This window comes from Callospermophilus lateralis, chromosome 9, assembly GCF_048772815.1.
Source record: "Callospermophilus lateralis isolate mCalLat2 chromosome 9, mCalLat2.hap1, whole genome shotgun sequence".
In the NCBI taxonomy this organism is placed as follows: Eukaryota; Metazoa; Chordata; class Mammalia; order Rodentia; family Sciuridae; genus Callospermophilus; species Callospermophilus lateralis.
Genome location: NC_135313.1, coordinates 83,521,050 through 83,546,650, shown reverse-complemented (window position 1 = coordinate 83,546,650; position 25,601 = coordinate 83,521,050). Strand labels below are relative to the sequence as shown.

The 25,601-nt window shown below is 34.2% G+C and overlaps 1 protein-coding gene across 7 annotated transcripts in view; it reads right to left on the bottom strand.

The window, feature by feature from the left end:
* The window catches only part of Qtman (queuosine-tRNA mannosyltransferase), a 369,524-nt gene that overhangs the window by 186,076 nt on the left and 157,847 nt on the right, over positions 1–25,601 (bottom strand). For all 7 annotated transcript variants that reach the window (XM_076866170.1, XM_076866174.1, XM_076866171.1 and 4 more), the window contains 2 exons: positions 13,889–14,056; positions 9,875–10,048 (listed from right to left, as the gene is read on the bottom strand). In XM_076866170.1, the coding sequence (XP_076722285.1) occupies positions 9,875–10,048; positions 13,889–14,056 (342 nt within the window). The remainder of the gene's footprint in view (positions 1–9,874; positions 10,049–13,888; positions 14,057–25,601) is intronic.

Sequence of the window (25,601 nt, the reverse complement as noted above, 5' to 3'; positions counted from 1 at the left end):
ATTTTCTACCAGAATATCCTATATTTACCAAACACCAACCCTTTAATAGATGTTGGCCGAACAATAGCATATATAAAACCTCAAAGAATTAATTACTGTTGAGTATGTTTTGTTGAACCTAATTACTTTAAAGTAGATTTTTAAAGGATTTTCTATATGAAAAAGTCTTTTATCTGTAATTTCTTAGGGAATGAGCCATTTTAGGTAAGAGATTATTCTGGTAGCTTACTGTTCAATGGCACATTCCAAATTTTTTAATATTTAATGAAAAACTTTCTAGAACATCCCATAGCACTCTCAAATAGAATGCTGCACAACTAAAATTACTTCTGTACTGATTGGTTCACCCATCCTTAACCACTAGTATGGAATGTATACCTATTATAGTTGACAGGTAGATGTAGCCAGTGTACATGAGACATTCCCTGCCATATGACATAGTACCTATGCCTCCAGATGAAACTGTTTGGCTGCTGTCATGTGGATCGATAGGATATGAGACAGCCTCTTCCTTTATTTATTTATTTGAATTAGGGGTAAACTTTATATCTCTGATTGTTTTATAAAGTTACTAGATTTTTCAGAATTTTGTTGCCCTCACTTTTGAGATTAGAGCCATGATAACTGGGTAAGCTTGCAAAAATCCCTGTCAATAGATAACCAAAATGCTGATGATCAGAGGATTAATAATGTCATTAATACTCAATGAAAACTTTTCAGGTTGTAGGCGCTGTGATCAGTGAGAACGTTATAGAATTCTCACCTCAATCCTCATACTAAAACCTAAGAGGTGGGTACTATTCCAATTTTTGTTTCCCAATTGGGAAACTGAAGCTTGGCAGGTTAAGTGATTTACTCTAGGCTGAACAGCAATACTAAGTGGCAGAAGCCAAACTGAAATCCTGCTACATCACACTGCTGACTAACCTTTCATTCAGCATTTCTAAAAATAGAGTGTTTGGAATATAAGAGCATTTTTAAAAGCTTAATCTTTCAAATATCATAATAACATAATTGTGATCTAATATGCACTGTCCATAGCCCTCATTTAACGAATAGAGTATACAAGGCATAAACTGTTCTTGCCTTGATGTCTCCACAATGATGACCAGTCATTGTGCTCTGAGCCTGATGAAGGGAAAAGAGTCTAAGTGGGCCTTTCACTGAATTCTCTTCAACTGTGTCTTGAATTTATTCCAATGATATTTGTTCTCATAATTTGGTAGAAGCCCTTCTTCCTTACTGCTTTTGAACTGATACCCCTAGCTTGGTATATTCTCTGATTTGCAGTTATTTCATTGCACCGTCTTCTATAATGGCCTTTGCACCTTACCTCCCAGATTTCTTAGGACAGGTCAGCAAGAACCTAAGAAAATAAATGGACATCAAGATTCTGATGTAAAATCTTTTCTCTATACTTGAAAACTGGAAAAATTATCCTATAATGCAATGCACAGTTTTGGTTGTTGCTGTTGAACTCAGATATTATTTCTGAGTGGGGTCATTCCTAAGTTAAAGAAAGCAGAAATCTAAGTGTTGGAATTAGCCATTCACATGGATGATAATTTCATTAAAAATACATTTGGAGCAAACAAGAGTTTGTTCTATGTAACTTCATGGGTATGTGTGTGTACACATGTACTGAAACGCAAACAATCTCTTTTTTCAACAAGAATAGTAAAAGGAAGATGATTGGGGTCCAATGCAGCATGAAATATTTTTATTGGTTTTAAAGGAGATTCCATGATGGTGAATGGTATTCAATATTGGAATGATTTAACAAAAGGATTTTTTCCATAATGTGATTCTATTAAAAAAATTAAATGACATACAAAGGTAACACATTTTTGCATTCATTTTGAAGAGCCAAAATAATTGTTCACAAATATTCATATGTTTAAATTTATAAAAACAAAACTTTTCTTCTACTGCATTGATATTCTACCCAGTACCTATTACATTATTTCATAAATTAGTTTTACAATTTATACTTTTACAAATATGTATTAGTATATGTCTAACACGAATACTTTCTCAAAATATCTGAGAAATATGACCACATGTGGTAAGAAGATTAAGGTGTTTTCTGGCACCCCCGCTCCCCAAAATGCAGAACACTTGATGGCAGAAAAAAAAAGTTTTTGGTGGGGAGGCATGGGGGCTGCCTTCTGTCCTATCAATCCACAAATTCTCAAATTACAGATCTGCTGTTGTGTTCTGACACATCTGCTTTGCAATGTAAAATAGTGTTTTCTTTAATAAGAATTCTTCAAAAAGCCCTTAGGCTCCTCGCCTTTGTTTGCACAGCCTGAGAGTTTTCATTTAAAGTTTTCACACTGTTTTTAAAATTCCCCATTTTTGTTTCTAAATTAGTAGGAAAAGTCCATAAACCTCTGTTTTGTCTTCACTGTTTAAGCTACATGGAAATGGAAGAGAGAATCACTCAGAGAAATTCCTAAGGACTCAATAAATGAGATTACCCCAGTGACCAACATCTTTTCCCTCTCTCTTTGGCTGTTAAAAAATGTACAAAGTAGGAAAGTGGAGATGTTCTTTATTGAATTTCCATACCAGGGATGTAAAATCCACTATGAAATAAGGAATCTCAGAGGTAAAACTACTAGTTTTTTTCTGTGCAATTCTGACAGTCACATATGGTGGAAAATAGGATTCAACAAGGAAATAATAACTGAAATAGATAAAATTCTATCCTAATGATCACAGCAAGGTTGATACTGTGGTGACTAAATTGGACCTAAAACTCAGATAAAGTATATATTACTTTATCTATAGTACATTTGCTTCAATTTGCTTCAAGTCCAAACTTAAACTCCTAAGGATATGGTTTCCATTCATCCCCTCATTAAAAAAATAAGTATGTGACTGATTTTTAAAGGTCTCCATAGAAAACATATAGTTGACTTTTTTACATTAATTATGTATAAACATATGAAAAAATGTAAACTTTTTATCCACAATGTAATAGAATAAAGAAGGTAGGTGACTTTGCTGCACTTCTACAATACATTCTTACATAATCCAACTTGTTGGAAGTGAAGATAATCTAGTTTCACAAAAATCATGGATGCTCCCTTACTAGCAAATCCTGTAGGAGATACACATGGAAAAAGACTAATGCCGTGTGGATGCAAACTACTCCACCCTTAACATCTAATGGGAAGGGTCAGGCTCTGCCTTGTAATGCTCTAAGATTTCATGATAAAACCTAAGGCAAGAGAGTTGGATAAATGAGAGGTAACTAGAAACAGAAAACAAAATGGTTTTCTTACACACATGAAATTGCAATCTCAGCACACAGCTGATTCTTTAAAGTTTTCCTTCTATTTTCCTTCTTTGGGCCCATTTTCAATTATACTATCAGAATTCTTTCTCAAAATTTCTTATACCTCTTGAACCAACTTCTGAACATTTTAAAAGTCTGCTTTCTAAAGCCTGAGTCCTTGCCTTCATAACATTACCACAACATGCTCACTTTCATCCAAACTCTCTGTCAATTCTTTTGTCTATTTCTTCTTCACTAGTCAAAAGTCAAATACTAGGGACCAGGACTCTCTTTACACAAGGAGCAGTACTGCGTGACAGTTATGATTTTCAATTTTAAAATAGCTTAAACATTTTTTGATTTCTAGTTCTACCTTTACTATATTGCATACATGTGAGCATGGTCAAAAGTTACTTAGATTCTCTATATCTCAGTTTCTTCAACTATTAATTGGAAATAACTTTTCAAGTTGTAGAAAAAGTAAAATGTTAAAATGTGTATCATATGCCAAGCACAATATAGGGCTTAAAGTAATATTCAATAAGGATAGGTTTTATAATTAGCTCTATCTTCTAAAGATGATTGTCAGAAAGCAACCTGAAAATTCTTCAGATATTCCAATTTTGTACAACTGAGACTCGCACAAAACTCTAGACATTTGAAATTTTCTTATGACTGCTAGTGTTTTCCTAGCAGTCATGATATGGAGTGAAGAAATACTGACTTTCAGTAACATCCACCTCAGCAGGCTGCAGGATTCCTTATTTTTATCTCTATATCACACACTTATGAACAAGAATTTCCATTTGAAATTGGCCTTGAAACACATAGTAAAACTGAAAAATTTTCAAACAAATGTATATCTTTTAATATAGGAATAGTCTTTTGTAATATATTCCAGTAAATGATATCTTCTTAATGAGTTTGAGAAGATATTTATCTTCTAATAATAATACTGAAAAAACACTCTTTGTTGACCATCAATCACCTGGCAATCCCAGAAGCCTTTACTACAAAAGGAGTTTCTTTCCGCAACCCGACAGAAAAGGAAGATACAGTCAGTGGCAAAACTCTAATCGAGGAGATCTTAAAAGAGCATATTGAAATATCCTCTGGTCACCTAAAGCTTAAGGATATTACAACTGCACAAAAAGACCTTAAGATGTTGATTGTTTGGATGAAAATACCTCATGCATATCTTAGGGGTAAGGGATAATATTTACCTCCACTTGCTGTCATTCATAATTGCTGCCCAAAGTGGATTACACATTTCCTTACATTCTTAAAATGAAACTTACTGGTTACCATTTAATCTCTCTTAATAAATCATAGTCATCCTTTTGATGTACAAGCTGTACAATCATGGAGAAATGTCTGCAGGGGTTATTTGATGTGCAGAGTTGGTTAACCTGACATAGAATGGCTACAGGCTGCTATGTTTTTTCACTTCCCATATATTTTTTTAAATAGTTTATCTCTCTCCTCCCTTGTTGTCAAGCTGTCACTCAGCTGTCACTTTTTACTGCTGTCAGTGTGCCTGCCTTTATCACACCCCCAATTTGGTGCTGCTAATCTGCTGTCAGCTAAAACATCAGATAATCAAGACCTCTGAAAATTGCATTAACAATCAGTGGTGGGCTGAGCAATAGATGGAGATTTTGAGATATGAGTTCTAGTTCCTGCTTTGTCTGTATTTAGCTGTGTGATTGTAAGGAGACATATAGCTTCTCTGGGCCACACTGGTCCCTTCATCCATAAAATGAGGAACTGTTTGTGTGTATGTCCATGTGTGTATATGTTTTTGTGTGAGAAACAGACAGACAGAGATAAAGAGATATCACAACTAGACCTATATTTCTCTGGCTACCAGGAAAAAAAAAAGAGAGAAATATACATGTAATATTTTTGCGAGTTAAAAGAACTCAGGAGGTGGAGGGTACCACTGACTCTTAAATTGTTGAATTCAAGGACACTTTCAAACATCACCCCATTTAATCTCAATGCTCTGAATTCACTTCTAATCATCTCTTTACACTGTCTTCCTTTTGTTGCACAGAATAATCATCTCATTGTTGACTTTATGAATCTTATCTTTTCTTCTCATTTCAATCTTGGGCTTTTCCTCCAACAACTCCTTAAGCAGACAGAGTGAGTGCCAAAGGCAGCCCATGTTAAGAAGTAAGGATGATGAGGAGTAACTAGCCAAGGAGCCTGAGAAGGAGCTGCCCATGTGAAGCCACCTAAAGAGTGTGCCATAGTGTGTCAGATGCTGCTGGTAAATTAAGAAGGATGGGTACTAAGGATTGACCAAAGGATTTACAGGTATGGAGCTCATTGATGACCCTGACAAAAAGTCAGTGTTAACAGCTCTGACAGAATACAGTGTAAGTGAAATCGGAAGCAATAAGTATAAACAACAATTTTGGTGAGTTTTGCTACCAAAAGAAGTAGAGACATGAGGCATTAGCAAAAGGGAGAAATGGAATCACGAGAGATGCTTCTTTTTTTTTTTCTTTTTTTCTTAAAGAGAGGATTTTTTTTTTAAGATATGAGAAACAGTAGAGTTTTTTATATACTAATAGGAACAAACCAGGAAAAAGAAAACAGTAATGATTCAAAAAAAGAGGAAAATTATTAATGAAGAACATAGAACAAAAAATTCCTGAAACAATAGGCCATGAGTACGTGAGAAACATGGGTTCTCTCAAAGAAGTGGAGATGCGTCCTTAGCTTGAACCAAGGGCAATTCATCCATAGCAACAGGTGTGAGGAGGGAGAATCTGCACCCAGAAGTACACAAATGGGCAGACACTGTGTCACTATACAGAAGTTTCTTTCTGACTGCTTCTATAGTCTCAAACATCAAGTGAGAATGAACATAGAAGACTTGGAGATTTCTAAAAGAAAAGGAGAGAGAAAGGAAAGGAAAGGAAAAAAAAGAGAAGGAATGATTTACCACCTAAACATGTGGAAGTATGGTATGTGTGCAGGTAGCCCAAAGGATATGTGTGGAATTAGGAATACAAATTCAGAGCACATTAAAAAGTACAGATAGATGTTTTTTGTTTGTTTGTTTGTGTGTTTCCAGTCATCTTTAGTTCCATGAGTGCAGGTAGAAAGTAAGTGAAGAAATGGATTTAATCAGACCTGGGGAGAGAAGTGAAGCAAGGATGTAAAAGATTTGAGATCATATGCAACACAATAAATATGATAAAGGAATTTGGAAGTTAAGCTGGATAAATAAGGAAGAAATAAGAACAAAATGAAAGTAAAAAGTTCACCTAATCGATGGATGGTACATTCTTTAAGGTCAAAGAATATTTCAGTTGAGGTGACAAGAAAACAAATAAACCAACCTCTCTATTTGTATTAGACTGACCTTTTGGCAGAGTAGTACTCTATTTTCTTGTGTGCATTACAGAAGTCTGGAGGTTGAATGGGAGTAACTCACTAAATGCAGAAGACAACAGATGTGCCAAATTACACATTAGTGGGGGTAAGGAAGTTAATAAAACAAAATAATCTTTTACTGGGGGGTCTGTTTCATACCAGGCACTATCCTAGACATTTGGCAAACATCATTTCATTTATTCTCTAAAGCATCCCTATAAAGTGACAAGGTAAACGTAATTATGACTATAAAAGAACCTAGGTTCTGGGTCATTCTGAGTCTGGCAAAAATCACAGAGTTAGAAAGTGGGAGTCAAGACTGAAATAGATGTACATGTGACAACAGTATTTAAGAGCTTTCCAATCCCCAAATGTTTAATATGGATAATGAAATGCTGTTGAGAGAATAATCTCTCTTGTTATCATTTTTCTAGACTTTAGAAGTAAGGCAGGAGATGGGTTAGTAGAGCAATAGATAACAGAAGGTATCACAAGCCCAATAATACTGAGTGCCTCTGAGTTTCAACACACATCAACTGTATCAATTCTCACTATTTTTGCTGGGAAAGTAGCTCTTTCCTCTTCTTTGATTAATATCTATTATATTACATACAGGATGTTATATTAATAATCTAACTCCATCTTATGCTTTATTTTTTAATATTTTAATTGTAGTTGGAGACAATACCTTTATTTTATTTTTATGTGGTGCTGAGGATGGAACCCAGAACCCCACATGTGCTAGGTGAGAGCTCTACCACTAAGCCCCCTGCTTTATTTTTATTTAAATCCATTTTACCGTGACTAAATAGACACACACACCCATACATACATACAGAGAGAGAGAGAGAGAGAGAGAGAGAGAGAGAGAGAAGCATTCAGAAGTCTTTTTTTTTTTAATCACCTTGGTTATTTTGCCTTTGGAATTGCTAAATATTTTTCAACATCTCAACAAAATAATAAGCTTTTAAAACTGCAGGCATTAGAATGATTGTCATTCATGCAAATAATCACTTACTTACACTATATGAGTTTGGGTTGTATAAAGCAAATTACCATTTGAAAATAATTCAAATAACACTCTGGGCTAAGACCTTGCTTATGAATGTTATCTTGGCCACAATATTTCTGAACCTTCTTCTATTTAGCTAGATTCCTTTATGGTAATATGGTTCAAATTAATAAACTATTCAATTGCCATAGGTGTATTAAACATATTATGTTATAGAAACATCAGATGTAAATGAATTTTAAAACACATTATTTACTTGGAAACCTATAGCAGTAACAAGATGAGCTATAACTACCTACTCACCTACACACGTACATTGCTATCTCTGAACAAATTAAAAACTTATTTCTAAAAACAAACCCAATATTTTAAAAATTCAGGTTCATAACTGTGTTCCAGTGAATAATAAGTGTAAAGTATAACAATAAGAGTTTTCAATAATTGAATTTTCCCATCACACATAAGAAAACTATGTCTACAGAAATACATACACACACACATACAGTTAGCCCTCTGTATCCATGGGTTCCCCATTCAGGGATTCAACCAACTGCAGATACAAATTATTTGGGAAGAAAGCAATATGTCTGTACTGAGCATACACAGACATTTTTCTTGTTGTAATTGCTTGACTAATGCCATATAATCACTATCTGCCCAGCCCTTATATTGTATTAAGTATTACAAGGAATTTAGAGATGGTTTAAAGTATATGGGGAGATGTATATATTTTAATATAAATACTATGCCGCTTTACATAAGGAACTTGAGTATCTGCAGATTTTGATATCCCTGGCATTTAGGTCTTGGAACAAATCTCTCACACATATGAAGATATGACTATACACACATACACACATATGAAAACACATGCCTACACACACACACACACACCTGAAAACTGATTGTCATTATGGTTGCATTTAGCTTTATAGTTATCAAAAAGGCAAATAAATCATGAAATGTTATTAATAAATGACCAATAATGACAGGAAGCTTTAACATTAAACAGAAATTAGAATCAAAAGTTATGGAAGCTAAACTTAATCCAGTCTGTGACAATGACAGGGTGATTGCAAGACAGTCTCTACTTCTCTGGGCTTCTGTTTTCTACTATGCACAAAGTAAGGATTGGGCAAGGTGGTCTAACTTGAATTTTATGACTCATTAACTTGATTTGGTATGGGGAGATTTTTTTGTAGATGAAATACTAACTAGTAAGACACTCACATAAATCATCATTAGGAGTGCAGATTAGGACTACTGACCCTACAGCAAAATCTGGGTGAACTCAGTAAATCTAGAACACAGAGGCTAATGCTGACCTTTTGCACAGCACCTAAGGACATTAAATCATCTCTGGCCTTCATTGCAAAGATGGGGTAGAAACAGCTGTCCCCAAACTTTTTCTAAGGATGCAGTTACAAAACAGCAGCAAAACCAGCTAGTGTGAGTCCCACTGAAGAAAAAAAAACAACAACTTTGTATTCACATAGGACAAATACTCCTGATAGTAGTAAAAATAGTTTTGCTAGGTTTTAATCGAAAGTGAAAAGGGATTCCAGAATGTTCCCTTAGAGTCACATCATCCATTGCTAATTCAGGGTGGGCCCAGTAACAAGAGTAATAAAAAATGTCCTTAGCAAATAAGAAAGAGCAATGTCAATTAAGTATATTGGCAACCCAATATGGAAGGCTTAACTCATTATAAAGATAATATAAATAATAAAAATGAAGAAAGAAAAAGATTAGAGGAAAATAGCAGTGAAACTGAAAAGTCATCCAGAAAATGAGGTTTTATTTTTTTAAAGAGTTATTATTATGCATTTAAACCAGTGGCTCTAAGGCTGGATGTAAAAGTTGACAAATATGCTTGACAATGACTTTTTAAACAAATAACAAACAAAGAAACATGACAGTAAGTTTTAAAAGCCAAAGCAACCTACTTTGGGAAATAAATAACAGTAAAGAAAGGAAGAATTCAACGTCTGAACTAACCACCCAGTGATCCAATGGACATACACTTATTGAAAATCTCCATAAAGTACAGTATGGTGAGAAAGAACTCAACTCTCTATTAACCACGCTTATGCCAATATGTTAAAATTGGCAGGAAGAAAACACTGATTTCTATACATTTGAGAAGTAATTTATGATACAATATTGAGAACAGAGTCAAACACACTGACCTGCTCACATCAGGAAATCTGATGGGAAAGTAAATAACTTGGCACTTGGGTCTGATGACGCTTTCCAGATCCTTGGGTCTGTGATCAGGAATCAGCTTCATAAATTTTCCAATGGAAGTGAGAAATGACTCCATATTAAAAACTGAGTTGAATACCACCACATCAGCCACCAGGCTTTAAAGGAAAAAATAAATAAATGCAAATGATAAACTCAGATTCATTCAGAGAAATTTTTAGAAGCCTAAAACCTCTGTGTATTAATTATAGTTTACATTGTGCTTCAGGATTCCAAAGAACACTTCACTTCCCATCAGTATCTCTCAAAATGTCTCTATTAATAGATAAGTGAGTTTCATTAGTGTTGTATCATGGGAAGTTGGATTGGTGGCAACAGAGAGGAAAGACAACAGGCAAATTTAATGATTCAGTGGGATCACATGGGACTTCAAACCAAAACATGCTTCCCCATAATGCCAGGAACTTTCCACATTACCAACAATACTTAATTTAGAAAAAAAAACAAAAAACATTTTAACTGTAGCCCATCTGCCAAGATTGAGTTTCTCTGTCAGTGATATACATTGTTTTATACTGTAATATTAAGAAGGGGATGTTTGCTGGACTTCTTGCCACCTTCATTCAAGCTAGGCTGGGGTATTTTCAAAACATTTTGGTCAAAGTCTGTAAGTGTATTCTCTGCTTTAGATTTTGCTTCAATAAACTGTGTTATGTTTTTCTGGCACATGCCTGTAATCCTAGTGGCTCTGGAGGCTGTAGCAGGAGTACCATGAGTTCAAAGCCAGCCTCTAGCCAAAGCGAGGCACTAAGCAACTCAGTAAGACCCTATCTCTAAATAAAGTACAAAACAGGGCTGGGGATGGACTTAGTGCTTTGAGTGCCCCTGAGTTCAATCCTCAATAGCAAAAAAAAAAAAAAAAAAAAAAAACCTGTTATGTTTTTTAAAGTTCTGAAATTACATGGGAAGGGCAATAGTATCTCTACAAATCAACTTATTTCTCTATATTATATTTGGGGTCATTAGAGAAGTAGACAAATTAGTAGAAATGGATCTAGAAATCCATATCATTTGTCCTACTCATTATATATACAATGAACGCAATACCACAACATTTAGAATTAAACAAAACAAATATACTACTGATTATTGCTTTTCACAAATAACACTGTGCTCCTCAATATTTTACAAAAATAACATAAAAATATTTTTATAAGAAAATGTGAGGGAGAGGTAGGAGGAGAAGGAAAGACAAAGTACTTGGGACTGAAATGTAGCAAATTATATTCCATGCATGTATGATTTTTTTAAAGAATGAACCCCATTATTATGTATAACTATAATGTACTAATAAAAATATTAAAGAGGAAAAGCTAAAAAAATGAAGAGGAAAATATGAAAGCAAATTTTATGTGATATAAGCTTGTCGGCAGTTTTCAGACTGCCTGTAATATTTTCTTGGACACGAGTGAACACAATTGAGAATCATGGATGAGCTGGATAGAACCTGAATGTGTAGTATGATCTTTTAATGAATCAAATTGATTTAATAAATCACTGCTTGGATTTTTTAAAATGACTTCTTATCATTTAACCAATGATTCAGTGTCACTGGATCTCAATGAAATGCATCCAAACACTTCCAAAAAAGGATATAGATAAACAGATACGGCAATTTTATTTCACCCTGAAAATGACAGATCAATAACACTGAAAACATTAAAGTCCATAGGACTGTAAAACACAATAAAATAAGTAGCGCTTATACATAGGATAGGAATGCCTTACCAAATCCTCAATTTCATTTATACCATATTTCCTGGGACAGCCAGATTTACTATTATTAATACACAGTAGAATGAAAAAAATCAATGAGCAAAATCTTATCCTGCCACCCCCACAACTCTCCTCCAAAATTCCTTTTGCATACAAGTTTTTTTGTTTGTTTGTTTGTTTGTTTTAAAGTTCTTACCTGGTGCAAATCTGGGGGAACAGGAATGTCTGCAACATGGATAAAACAAAGGAAAGCATAGAAGTGCTGACATGACACTAAGCAATAAGGAAACCAATATAATAATATCCCAAAAGTTGAAGGATGTTTTACAGCTAGCCTGTTTTCACCATATGTCACATATTGTAATAGCGACCCACAGGTCATAATATACAGTTACGACATGTGTTCATAAGTCAGAGGGTTAGTGAAACCTCTGTTTAAGGTGAGTGCTTATGTCAGTCATCTTTAAAATCCTTAACTGCCACACAGTCAAGGAAGAAATCTGACAGTGCCAACAAAAGCAGAAGTCAGCAAGAAAACTAAAGAAACATTTGAGAAAACAGGAGTCATACTTTTTGAAGAGAATCAGAACAAGACTGTTCTTTGACACTCTTATTTTTCCTCTGGACAACTGTGAGCCATTTTTTTCCCATTATGAAGCCAAATGATGATGAAGTTCACTTCTTTCTTTCCAAGCTTGTCTATCAGTTTACCCTCTTAAGAAGAGAAATGCTGAAAAATTGTGTGCAAGCTTTTACAGACTCATTCCCTGTGAGTAAAACCAATTTCTTAAAAAGGAAGGGAGGGGAGTAAGGTAAAATTTGTTTTAGATATCTGTTCTCAAAGGGCAGATAGCTAAAACCCAACCACTTACATTCTTAAAAATCTAGTCTATGCTAAGTGAAAGACACAAAACTGTTTACAGAAATATTATTTTTGGTACATTTGCTTCCTGATATGAATGGGTATAACTTCCATTAACTTTAAAGCCACCCATAAAAGGAAAAATAGACTTAATTTTTGCCCCCAGTATTTTCTCAGGGGTAATAAACGCACGCTATCTGAAGAAAAGAATGATGCTAATTCAAGAAATCATAGGAATATTACAAATGTTTTCCATATTGATAAAGCACAAAATGATTTTATTTTCATTTTTCAAACATATTTTCCTTTGTTTCAATATAAAATAAAGTATTTTAATTTTATTATGAAATTTTAAAACAGTTGCTTTTTTATGAGACATTTGACATGAAGCAGTTCCACTCTATTTTGATAGCACTGCTACTTCACAATTGAAGCAGTCTGTAAAAATGATTGCAGGAAAACATTTACAAAATGCTCAAAACACAGAATTATTACCATATAGTTGTTTTCTATGTCAACTATACAATGAAACAGACTTGCAAGAGTTGAAGGTCTGCTGAAACACATCATCAATCCCAAATGCTAATAATTGTTAAAAAAAAAAAAAAAAAAGTGAGCAAAATGTATCCAATTCCTGCCACCAAGTCCATTTGATGCCTGTAGTTACTTGAATAGGATACAACAGCAGCCCCATTTTTCTGGAGTTGTTATTAACTTCTTTCATTAACTAACCATCAGGAGATATACTTTGTTGAAGTAACAATAGAAAAGGACCCTCACCTTTGAAATGTCATGGTATTTTAAGGCTGTGTCATTTCAGAAGACTCAATGTGGGGGAAAACACACACATACACACACAGAAAGATTCATTTTCCATAATTTTCTTAAAAACAACCAAAAATATAGGGGAGGCAACATCTCCCAATCTATTACATTTTAATTTTTTATTTCTCTGTAAATTTCTATTTTGATTGTAGTTGAATACAGTGAAATTAATGGGTAAATGTGAGTTCACAAACTGACCTTTCTAAAAGTATGTTTTAAACAATAAATCATGGGATCAAGCGGTGAAGGTCCCTGTCAACCTTTTGAATCTATTTTAAATGTTGTGAAAAATACAGTTACATAATTAGTTCAACATATAATTAGATTGTTACATTTATATATTTTATAAAAGGAGTAGCTGTGATCTTATATATACCAGAGAAGTACAAGCACTTGGTACCATTAAAGTAATATTCAAACATCTGCACCTCCCTAAAGGTGTTTGTAAGTATACAGTAGGTCTCCATATTTAAAAGCTAACCATCTATAAAGAAAAATATGGCAAAGGGGTAAATATGATGCAACCTATACCCACCATGAAAGAATTTGGTTGTAACCATATTGAAAATCCCTCTCTTGACATTTCTTGACAGGATATACCAATTGGTTCTCATGGAAGTACAGAATCTTTTTCAATTTCCCAAGGTCAGGCCGAAGGGCAGTCAGTTCCGTCAGGTTAAGTACTGAGCTTGCAAAGAGGATCCTAGGAAACAAAGAAATTAGGGTTTACTGTCCCAAGCATGCTTGAGGAGGTCATCTTTTGCCCTTTTCTCCTCTTTCCACTTCCCATCCCAAGCAAAACATATCCCGACACATCAATAGTTGAGTCCTAATACCATGTAGCAGCATTCTAAGTTTTGATCTCTTAAAAAGCAGCTGCTAAGAACTACAAAAGCCCTGAATCTCATTGGTCTACTCAGCTCAGTTACTGAGAGATGCAAAAAAAAAGAAAGAAAAAAAAAACCTGGATGGATTTTATTGAAAAAGGCAAGAAAAGCTCTATCTGAAGGACAAATGGAACAAAGATAAGGCTGACTGGGGAATACTTTGCTTGCCAGTTTCATTACACTTTACTTCTTTATGCAACCAACTACTGAAATTCAATATATAAGTAGGAATGGCACATGTTCATGTTTTGACATAAACCCTTTTGATTTATGCAGTAGACTTATCTAGTATGGTCTTTTTCTCTTGGCATATTTTCTTGCCCCCCTTTTAGAGTATCCCATAATTCTTATATTTAATTTTTTTCCCTTCTCTATTACTAGACTGCTAATGGCACCAGATATACAATCTAAAAATCCCTTATATAAAGCACAGATAAGAGGTGAAGGAGGTTGATTCTTTGTCTTTGGATAAAATGAAACTGAAAGCATACCTCTATGCATGTGTTTAAATAAAAACAAGTATGTATTCACTCTCTCATTTCACAAGCATTTACTTAAATGTCTAGTAGGTGACATGGTCAAAAGGGAAGAACAGAAAAGATGGGGGGGGGAACAGCTTAGCAGGATGGATACTGACATACACAAAGTATCAGAGGAACAAACAGAAAGGAGTACTAATCATCTGGGACAAGCTAGGAATGCTTCCCTAATGCAATGCCTACCACAAATGGACACAAAAGAGGAAAAGAAAACCATCCTTGAGCAGCTGAGAACATTCAGATGGCACAATTTAACAGAATGCCACCTTTAGAATATAATATTAGCATATTTGATCCGTAGAGCTTGAATTCCCATTCCAAAAAAGTTATGGTCAGGAAGGTTAAGGGTTTTTTTTTTCCCTAGGATCACCCTGATAGGAAGTGGCAAAGCAGAGACTGCTGGTCTTCTAAGCCTGAAGTGCTTTTTATTACACACTGCTCTGAGTTGGTTGTGGACCACTTACATTGCAAATGCTTTTTTCTGTACTTAATAAATACAAAATATCATCCTTGTTATTACCATGATTACAACTACTATAAATCCTCCCTTGCTGACAAGCCAAATGGCTAACTTCAGGTGTTTATATGATCTGCAGCACTAGCCTTTCACACAAGAAGAATGATGACATAATGAGTGCATGTATCATAAATAGGAATTCAAGTGCCTTCTTCATGGCACACAAGTAGCACATAAGACCAAAAGCTAATAATCCCTCTTTAAACCACATTGCTCCACTAATGTTAGGGTTTATTTCTTTAAAGTTAAAAAAAAAAGTTATTACCAAGGAGGTACATTTAGTTTTTAAACTGTTCAGCTAGATACAATTAAAGCAAGCAGTAAAATCATAGTCACAAAATGCCCTATTTTGTTCAAAGATATCCCCATCACTACCATCAAAGTATAATCCTTTCTAAAACTTACACTGAAAATTCTGAAATATGAAGATATTTAGTTACCTACATATCTGATCCTTAGTGAGGAAAACCACAAAACCCTAATTTCAATCAAACAATACTTTCCTTAAAGGGGAATGGATGGCATCTTGTGGGTCTATTTATTGAGTCATCTTCCTCTACTCCTATTCTCCCTGCCCCTCCTCACTACCTACACCACTGTAAGCAATGATTCCCATTTTTAATAATTAAGTCCTGAGCAAGATCAATGTTTTTCACACTCAAAACAGAAAAATGAATTAAATCAGCCCCTATCTGACATTAATTACAAAGGAAAAAAAATGGTACCTCTTATAATGAAGAAATCGGGTAGACACCAACTTAACCAAGTAATCAAGCAATATGATCAATAATCGGATAAGGTGGAATCATGCATTCCCAAATAAGATGCACTGATATAGGTAAAAATCATCAATGTAATATTTCTGCTGCAAATGCCTGATCTGAATTTGGCAATGAGGAAATGTTCAAACAGCTTAAAGAATAATTGAGCTGGATAACCAAAAATATCAATGTCATAAAAGAAAAAAATCTAACTTAAAGGAAAATAAAGAGTCTCCAAAACACAATCCAGTGTTTGATCATTGAGTGGAATACTGGCATAGGATAAAAACAGAAATGAAAGCCATAATCAGGGAAACAGGGAAAATATAAATATAGGCTGAAAGTTAAGATTTTTATCAATCTCGAGTTTCTTAAATATAATACTTTTATTGCAGTCATCTTAGTATATTCATGTCAAATTATTTACATGTGAAGTGTCATGATGTCTGCAACTAATTCTTAAAATACTTAGTAAAAATGCTACTACTGCTAATAAATATTCATGTGTATACAACTACAAAGAGAAATGCCAAATGTACTTTAGCAATTGACTGATCTGAATGAAATTCCATATATGAAATCCATTGTCCTATTGCAAATTTTTGGTGAGTTAGACCTTTAGAAAACTATGGACTTGGTGGGAATGTGAACTGAACAGTACTTAAGTAGAAGAAAAAAAAAATTCTACATTCCATAAAAAAAAAAAAGTGCATCATACGTTTCTTGACATATCCAGCCATCAATTCGTAGGTCAAGATTTTCTTCAGAGTGGACTATCAGTAGCAAATGTTGAGCCAAGGCAAGTCCTTCACTCCACTTTTTCTACATGCCCACTCTCCTTGCTGATGCATAAAAAGAACGAAACCTTCCAAAGAAAACCTCCCAAATAAGGGAATGCACTACAGAAGAGAAATGATGACGATTTTTATAACATTAACCATTTGAGACTACCCACTTTAACACTTCCTTCAGTTTAATTATTAAAAGAAAATCAACTGTAATTTTATAATACATCTTGAAACAGTACTCATTTATCTCTCTATCATTACTCAAGTACTTCTCTTGACTTTATTATTTGTAAAATGTTGCTTAAACTGGACCACAAGCAATTCCTTAAATCTCTGGTTTGACACCCCAAAGAAATGATGAAAGTGCCCACAAAAGAAATGCAAGCATAAGCAATTTTTACTTTTCCCTCTACCATCAATTTTTAAAAGTTGATAATTACACAATGAATGGCATCAGTCAATCAGCAGCTAATCCCTAGCTACCAATGCTCACCCTGCCTCAGGTGTTATTTAAGCAATAAATCCTAACAAGGTGTGCTTTATCATCCCACAGTGTGTCTCTGGCAGGAAAGGGCACAAGGTGATAGCAAAAACCACTAGGAACAAGATAATTCCTGACAGCTGCTGCTTGAGCGCAAGTTAAATTGAACAGTTTATCTCAGCATGAAGATGTTATAAGGTTTTATGTTTAATATTTTTAAATTAACATAAAACCCAGAGAAAGCAGTTGGACAATCTTTCACAAACATGACATACTACAATCACTGTATAAGCTGGATTAGTACTTATTACCATGCTACTACAGAATTAAGCTGTTTTTAGACCACCAAAGAGCTTTAAATTGCAACTTTTGTCTCTGTAAAAGAAACCTATATTTAAAATGTCTGCTAAATTCAAATTAATGGCTACATCATTAGCTTACCATTTCACCCAAAGTACTAGTAAGTTGCTATTATAATCGTCTAACCAAAATGGCTCTATGCTGCAAGCGTATTAGCAACATTCCCCATATTTGGGATAGTATCCATATACATGTTTTGATTGTTTCCAGCTCACATTGTATTTATAATTTGAGTCATATTTGCTTAAAGAATACAAAACAATTTGACACAATAAAATTTAAGATTAGGGATCGTATTCTTTTTTTTTTTTTGCTCAGTTTGAATAACCCAGTTGTCTGTTTTTCACCCTATTTCTATGTAAAAAGAGATGCCAAGATATACCTAAGTCCTGTAGGAGTGTGAGCATTATTATCAAGATGCTACATTTATATCTTAAACAGTATGGAAGGAAGTGAAATAAAAATACAGAGGACACACATTCAATATTCCAGTCACTGCCCATACAATCTAGGAGTAACCCTTCATGGGCTAGGTTATCTCACTCTTGCCCCTTGAAATCTTTACAACATGCCCCCTCCTTCCTGAAACCATTTATCACATAAGGGGAAAGAGTATATGATTTAACACAGATAACAGTTTGAGCTGTGTAACTCATCTTAAATACTTTTTTGTATGGCTTCAGCAGCCCTTTGACAAAAGAGCCAATTCTTCCAGCTGTGCCACTTTGTTCAATAACCTAAACTCACAATATGGATTCATGTTGTTCAGCCTCATTACCAAAGTTTTTGTTCTTTCCTTCTCTCTCTTGGGTTCTTGTTTGTTAATACCTACTCTGCAGGATCCTAGCTTCTATACTTTCTGTGATGATGGAAAAGTTTTCTAACTTTACTGTCAATATATAACCAGCTACATATAGCAATGAGTACTTTCAATGTAGCCAGTATAGTTCAGGAATTAATTCCTTATTTAATTTGATCTGGTTAATTTAAGTTTAAATTTAAATGAGTAGTCATATGTTACTATTGGCTACCATATAGGAAAGCACAGCCCTAGATAGCCCAGCTTTCCTTAACCATCTCTCCTTTATCCATGGAACCCTAAATGCAATTGTTTGCCTAACTGATTTTTCTGAGCAAATCTTTGACCCACTTGTGATAACCTAATTTCTAAGTTTCTCTTGATTACTTCAGTTTTGACTACCAAACTCTCCAATCCTGAAAGACACTACATTTTTTTCTTGTAATGATTAAAAAGTACATACCCCATACAAAAAAAATGTTTTAAGTACAAAAAACTGCAAATTAAATGAATGACACTTATAATCAGCCCAAAGTGGGGTAGCCACTATTCACATTTTGGTGCTTATCTAGCAAATATATGTTAAACACCTACTGTTTACAAGGTACTAGGCTAAATAAAAAATAAATACTAAGCAAGAAGAAAACTACCAGGCCGAGGAATGAAGACCAAGGACACCAGAACACTTTGTTCAGTCAAGAAGTGGCCAGAGGTGAGGCTGAAGAAGTATATGATCCCTTGTTAAGATATGAAAATAATTTTGGATTTTATGATAAAAGTAATGGAAAGAGACAAGAGACTTTTAAGTTAGAAAATGACATAAATAGATATGAACTTTGGGTGCATTTAATTTTATTATTTTTATTTTATAATAGGTATATCTATTTTATAGACTTTGTTTTGATTTTAACTCTTAAGAATATGTTGTTTTACCATGTTGAAAATACTTCTGAATCATGATTTTTAATAGATTTGACTACATGGAATATAATAGTATCTTCAACAAGGGTATGATTTTTATATTCATATGTTTACAAAGTTTTGCAAAGTCTTCTATATTTCCATTACTTTTTTTTAGTATTTTATAAGATTTTTTAAGATTACTTTTTAATACTAGAAAACTTTACTCTGGCAACTATATGGAAAACATATTGCAAAGAGTTGTGGGAAGACAATAAGGAGAAAAGAAATGACAGTGGCTTTGACTAAGATGTCTAGGGCTGAGGATGATGTCCAGTGGCCTGCCTGGGTTTTCTGATAAAACTGTAGGGGAAGAGTGTGATTGCTTTCTTCACTTTATTACTCAAAAGAGTATCTTGCCAGTGCTTCAATATAACAGGAACTCAATGATACATACATACATAAATGAAAATCAATCTCAAACATTTCAAAAGTCTTTGGAGTCAACATATTGTTTAATTCATGAAAGCTGTCTAGGAATACAACTGAATTCTAATATTCATTAGCCATCATTATACTAAATTCATTGATATACAAAATTAACACAAAATTGTGCTTTAATTGTCAGCTTCTTCATTTTAATTAGAACATTTCTACTGCATGTTTAAATGCTATGGATTTTCAAAAACTTCTAAGAACACTAAATAAGAAAATGCTTTCATTTGCTAAACAACTAAAACATAATATGGAAGTCTTATCTAAAAGAAAAGGAAACACAGTCATTTGATTCCTTAGGTTCTTGTGATGGGTAATTTATAGGTTGTTAAAAAAGAGAATCCAGTTTCCCCGAAACTGTCTTATAGTATGAAATGGCATTACTTAATCAGGCAGTTTTGCTTTTCTCTACCATATAATTTTCCCATCGTGTACTTACTATGATGGCTATAAGAGCACAGTGGACAAAAGGGTACTGTGTAAAAAGCACTTGACAAGAAGGCAAGGAATCAAGCTGTGTAGATATAACCTGCCCCTAGGAAATAACTCCAGCACAAAATTGGTTTCTTAACATCTATCTACTGCATGCTTAAAAGGACAAATTATGTAATACCTGTTGAGCTTCTTTAGCTAAAGGTGCCACTTAAATACAGGTCTCTCTTAAATTAGTTCAGCAACCTCTTAAGTCTTTTAATTCCTGATGTCTGGCACAGTGCCTAATCCATAAAAGACACTCTGCAATTATGTTCCTAACAAGAAAAGAAGAGAGAGGAAGAGAGGGTAGGCTTACTATTGAGGGAAAAAAAAAATCTGTAAGTTTAAATATTTTACTGCATTCATTTAAATATTTTTAATGTATGTGCTCATTTCTTTGTGGCCTGGAATTCATTACTAAGAGTTTTGGTGTGTGTGTGTGTGTGTGTGTGTTTAATAAGATCAAGGTAATATGATCCACTTGGAACATTTTTAGATATATCTATTTCAAACTTTCTATCAAATAAGTTAACAAATCAGAGTATTGTGAAGTCTCTTGACTTGAGAAATTAAGAAGTACCAGATATCACCCTGTTAAAAAACAGTTGACAATATAATTGGTAAAACAAGTCATAAATTGAGGAAACATTAAATAGTATTTAACAAGATAAGTGACAGCTCTGTTCTGCACACACACACACAAAAAGTCACAAAGCAGTGAACAAAGGTGGAGACACTAAATGCTACGGCAGTTCAGAGGAAGGAAAAAAGCAAAGAAGAGTGAAAAAACAGGATATCTCAGGATTTGGGGGAGGCAGAGGAAGATTAGTCCTGAGGTCTCTGGTGTAAAGGGCAGAGATATTTGAATAAGTTAGACAAGAGAAAAATAAATGGCTGAAGTTACATTTTGAAATGGAAAATAAGAAAGAGAAGCGATCAGATAAAATTGGAAAGGTAGTCTTCCAACAACCTGAAGGCAAGATAAGTTTATACTTTATCCATTAGCAATATAGTGACCACTGGTACATTTATTATTATACTAACATTCTCCATTTCTTCTTATTCTTAATTAAATGGTTTATCAATTCTTATTTGCCATGAAAAATGGTAGTAAAATGAGAAAAATAAAGAATAAAATAAAATACCATCATCAGTCATTACCACACTTAAATAAGGGAGGTGGCTTCTAAAATATCCAGATATAGAAGAGGTAAAACAAGTTCACTTAAAATCATGGCTCTCCTCATCACTTTTTTCTCTCTTTCTTTTTTTTTTTTTTTTTTTTTTTCATTCCCTATCAACTGGGGATTGAACTCGGGGTCACCTTACCACTTTGTTACATCCTGTCCTTTTCATTTTTTTATTTTGAGATACAGTCTCTTAAGTTACTGAGGTTGGCCTTGAGCTTGCAATCCTCCCATCTCAGCCTCTGACTTGCTAGGATTACAGGTGTATACCATCACACCTAACTTCCATAGTCACTTTTTGATAATGAATTCCTTAAGCCACCATAATATTCTGGTGTTGCTTATAATTTCTAAAGGAAAAAGGGCAACCAAATATCAGGCCAGAATCTTCTTGTACATTACCTTACTCAATCTTCTCCACCACCACCCTAATAGTGATGTCCCTGGTTTACTGATCAAGAAGTTAAAACACAAAAGGTTTAGTTAAATGCTAAGAAATGTGTTTCACATCCAAGTGGTGGACACCCAAAGTCTGTACTTTTTTCCCCATACTTATTATGAATCATCTCACTCCTGAATGTTTTTATGTTAACTGTACTTAACAAAGTCTGTGTTTGAAAAATAAAAGAATGTAAAGGGTGTAAAAAAAGAACTAGGCTAACCTGAATTATTTTATTTCCTCTTTGAGTTATCACATATTTGCTAACTGACTAGACTGCTCAGTAGGAGTACAAACTGTGGAGAGGAGAATGACCATCAATGAAGGCTTGCCAAGGGGATGCCCTCTGGGCAAGATCTTAAATAACACAAAGGAGTCCACCTACTAAAATACCATGGGGGTAGTCAGGACAATGAGTTAGGCACTTGCTGGCACTGCAAGTGAAGAAAGAAATAAATGTCTGGTATGGTAATTAAAAGGGAGCACCTATTGGTGACTCAATGGGTTATAGCTTCCATATACTAATAGGTAGTGACAATAATCCTTATCACAAATGAAGAGAACAAATCAGAGGCTACAGAAGAGGTAAATACAGAGACAGGTTTTACAAATGCTAAATATCAGGAGAAAGCCCAGTAGTAACTAAAGATAACGGATAATAAGCTAATAAAAGAAAATGCACTGGAGAATGGAGTAAAACAAAGAGCCTGGTCACAAAATATGTCTATTAAAAATATGGGTTCTGGTTTGTTAGATAATTTTACATATCTCTTTTACAGGTTTCCTCAATAATTTACCTTATCTTATATCCTCCTTTTAAATTATGTAGTCCTTGATGAGATAAATTAAATGTGTTATTCTTTACTTTAGTATCCTACAGTTTCCCTAGCATAGCACTTATCACCCTTAGGGCAGGCCCTCTATCATTCCTGTTCCCTATCCTACTCAGGTGCTGAATAACTGTCCAAATAGGTGAATGAATGAGTTAAGCATTCCTTTCCCCAATGACACTGAGAAAATGAAAATGGCTGATTCAAGATTTATAATAAAGAGTTCTCCTACTGTTAATAAAACACATGGGAGCTAGGTGTGGTGATACACGCCTGTAATTCCAGCTACTTGGGAGACTGAGGCCGGATGATCACCAGACCTGGGCAACTTAAAAAGAAACCATCTCAAAATATAAAATAAAAAGGGCTGGGAATGTAGCTCACTGGCAGAGTGCCACTGGTTTCAATCCCCAATATGCAAAAAAAAAAAAAAAAAATGAAGCATGAATGCCCCATCTTACTTGAGCACCCAACAGGATTCTAGGAAGTTTTATTTGATGTCATTTTAGACGAAGCCCATTACTTTCTTCTTAGGGTTCCTAATAATATTTCAAGTACTGTTCTCCATTTTACCATTCTAATATATGAAGTACTCAAGATCCGATCCAAAGAAAAGGAACTCATGGGGAAAGGAAGGTGTCAGCCTGGTACAAAGATCAGAAATGTACAATATCAAGATAATAGTTTCTGTCATCTTCAGGGATTCATGATCCTCATCCTTGAAGAAGCAAGTTGATTAACATGCAAAGAGCATCTAACTTGCTGAGTGTGCTGGGAACACTTCATATGGTGTTTTATCTCCATAAACTAATATAATTAGTATGTGAAATATTTATAATTCATCTCATGATTAATCTATTGTAGAAGACTATTCCTTAACAGCAGCATATCATTTTATATTGGAATGTTCTTTGCCCTTTAGTTCATGCCACTTGTGAGTCTCTGGAGTACATTTCTAAACACTGTAAGTCAGAAGACTGGAGACCCAAGGTAATAGATACAAGTTCTATCATCGTGCCACCTGCATTGTCTAAGTTTATACATATATAAGAACACAGTGACCAGTCTAGCCAGAATGCTGTCACTCAGATAGATACAAAAAACTCAGCTCAGGCACAAGTCTGGGGGGAAAGAACACGGGTAAGAAAAAGGCTTTTGGACACTACCTCCATTTAAGCTTGAGTATTATGACACAGTAATAATTAAAATAAGCGTAACATGAATAACAACAACAACAACAATAATAATAATGTCTGCTTCCTGGCACATCAACTAAGCTATTCCTGACAATCAAGCAGAAAAACTTACTTGGTGCCCAAGTAACAACTGAGCTAACAAGGGAAAATATGGTGACTTGCTATTTACTGGGTCACTTTTAAAACTATCAAACACAAAACAAAATATTTCATAAATATTCAGTCTTTTTATAATAGGTCCAGGAACTAAACTTTTCAGTGCTTATCAGAATTAGCTTTAAACTTGCTTCCCAGGATGCTTTACTATATTGTTTTACCATTTGATTAGTAACACTTTTTATTATGCTTTTCAAAGATTATCTCTGTGTTTTGATTATTCCTCCTGTGTTTGTTTTGGCAAGTCCACGACAGTTCTTTGAAATAATCCCCAAATTTGGTGCTTAATATGCCATTTGGAGAAATATTTCCTGCAAATAATTGAGTATCCCCAGTGTTTTGCTATTTTACACATCACTTGCATCATAAGAGTATCATTAGATAATTAATTACAAAAGTCAAAGCTAACAAAGTGTACTGTAAACAGTAGGCACTCAAGAAATGTTTGAGGACCAAGTTTTCAATAACATAGTATATCTTGAAGTGAAAAGAATTCAAAGGTGTGAGTACCAGGACTGTGTCCGGGTCTTTTATACTCTTATTTTAAACACATTTCTTATTATAAACTTTGATTTGCTAAATCCCGTGAAAATTCTAATTTTAATTACTTAATCTATATCACAAAATGGAAACATTTGAAAGCTAACTTTTTTAAAAGATCAAATGGGATAAATTAAAAATTAAATGTTTCATATCTGTGATTATAAGTGAAACAAAAACATTTTTTAAAAAATATGCTTTCCTTGACCACAACTCAAATAATCATTCCCTTTTTAAAGTAATTTATAGACACATAAATAGAGGTGAAAACAGATGAAAAGTCCAAAGTTCAATCTATATAATACTATTAGGATGATCTTAAATGATGCATCTGTGTGATTCTTCACAGCCTACATCATGTAGCTTCTTTCTGAGATGCATTTCTCTTAGTCCCACCTAACACAGCTTACTAGATTTCAAACTCACACATACCCAGCAAGAAGGAACTATATTCACATTTCCTAGGTCACACTTCCTTACCAAGTGACTGAGCACAAAAGGAGGTCACCTGTCTCAGATCTAACAGTTAAGGCAAAACTGGAGCCCATATAGTTCCTAAAAGAAAGGAGACCATAATGGTTGCTCCTAAGCGTGGCCTCCTAATTCCAATCAGAGGAAGCAACTTAAAGTTAGAAGTTTGTATGAAACATTCTCCACTTACATTAAGAAAAAGTCTGTTCATCCACACACACAAAAAAAAATCACTCAGAGGTGCTGGGGATGTGGCTCAAGCAGTAGCATACTCGCCTGGCATGCACAGGGCACTGAGTTCAATCCTCAGCACCACATAAAAATAAATAAATAAAGATGTTGGGTCCACCAAAAACTAAAAAATAAATATTAAAAAATTCTCTCTCTCTCTCTCTCTCTCACTCACTCAAAAAAAAAAAAAAAAGCAC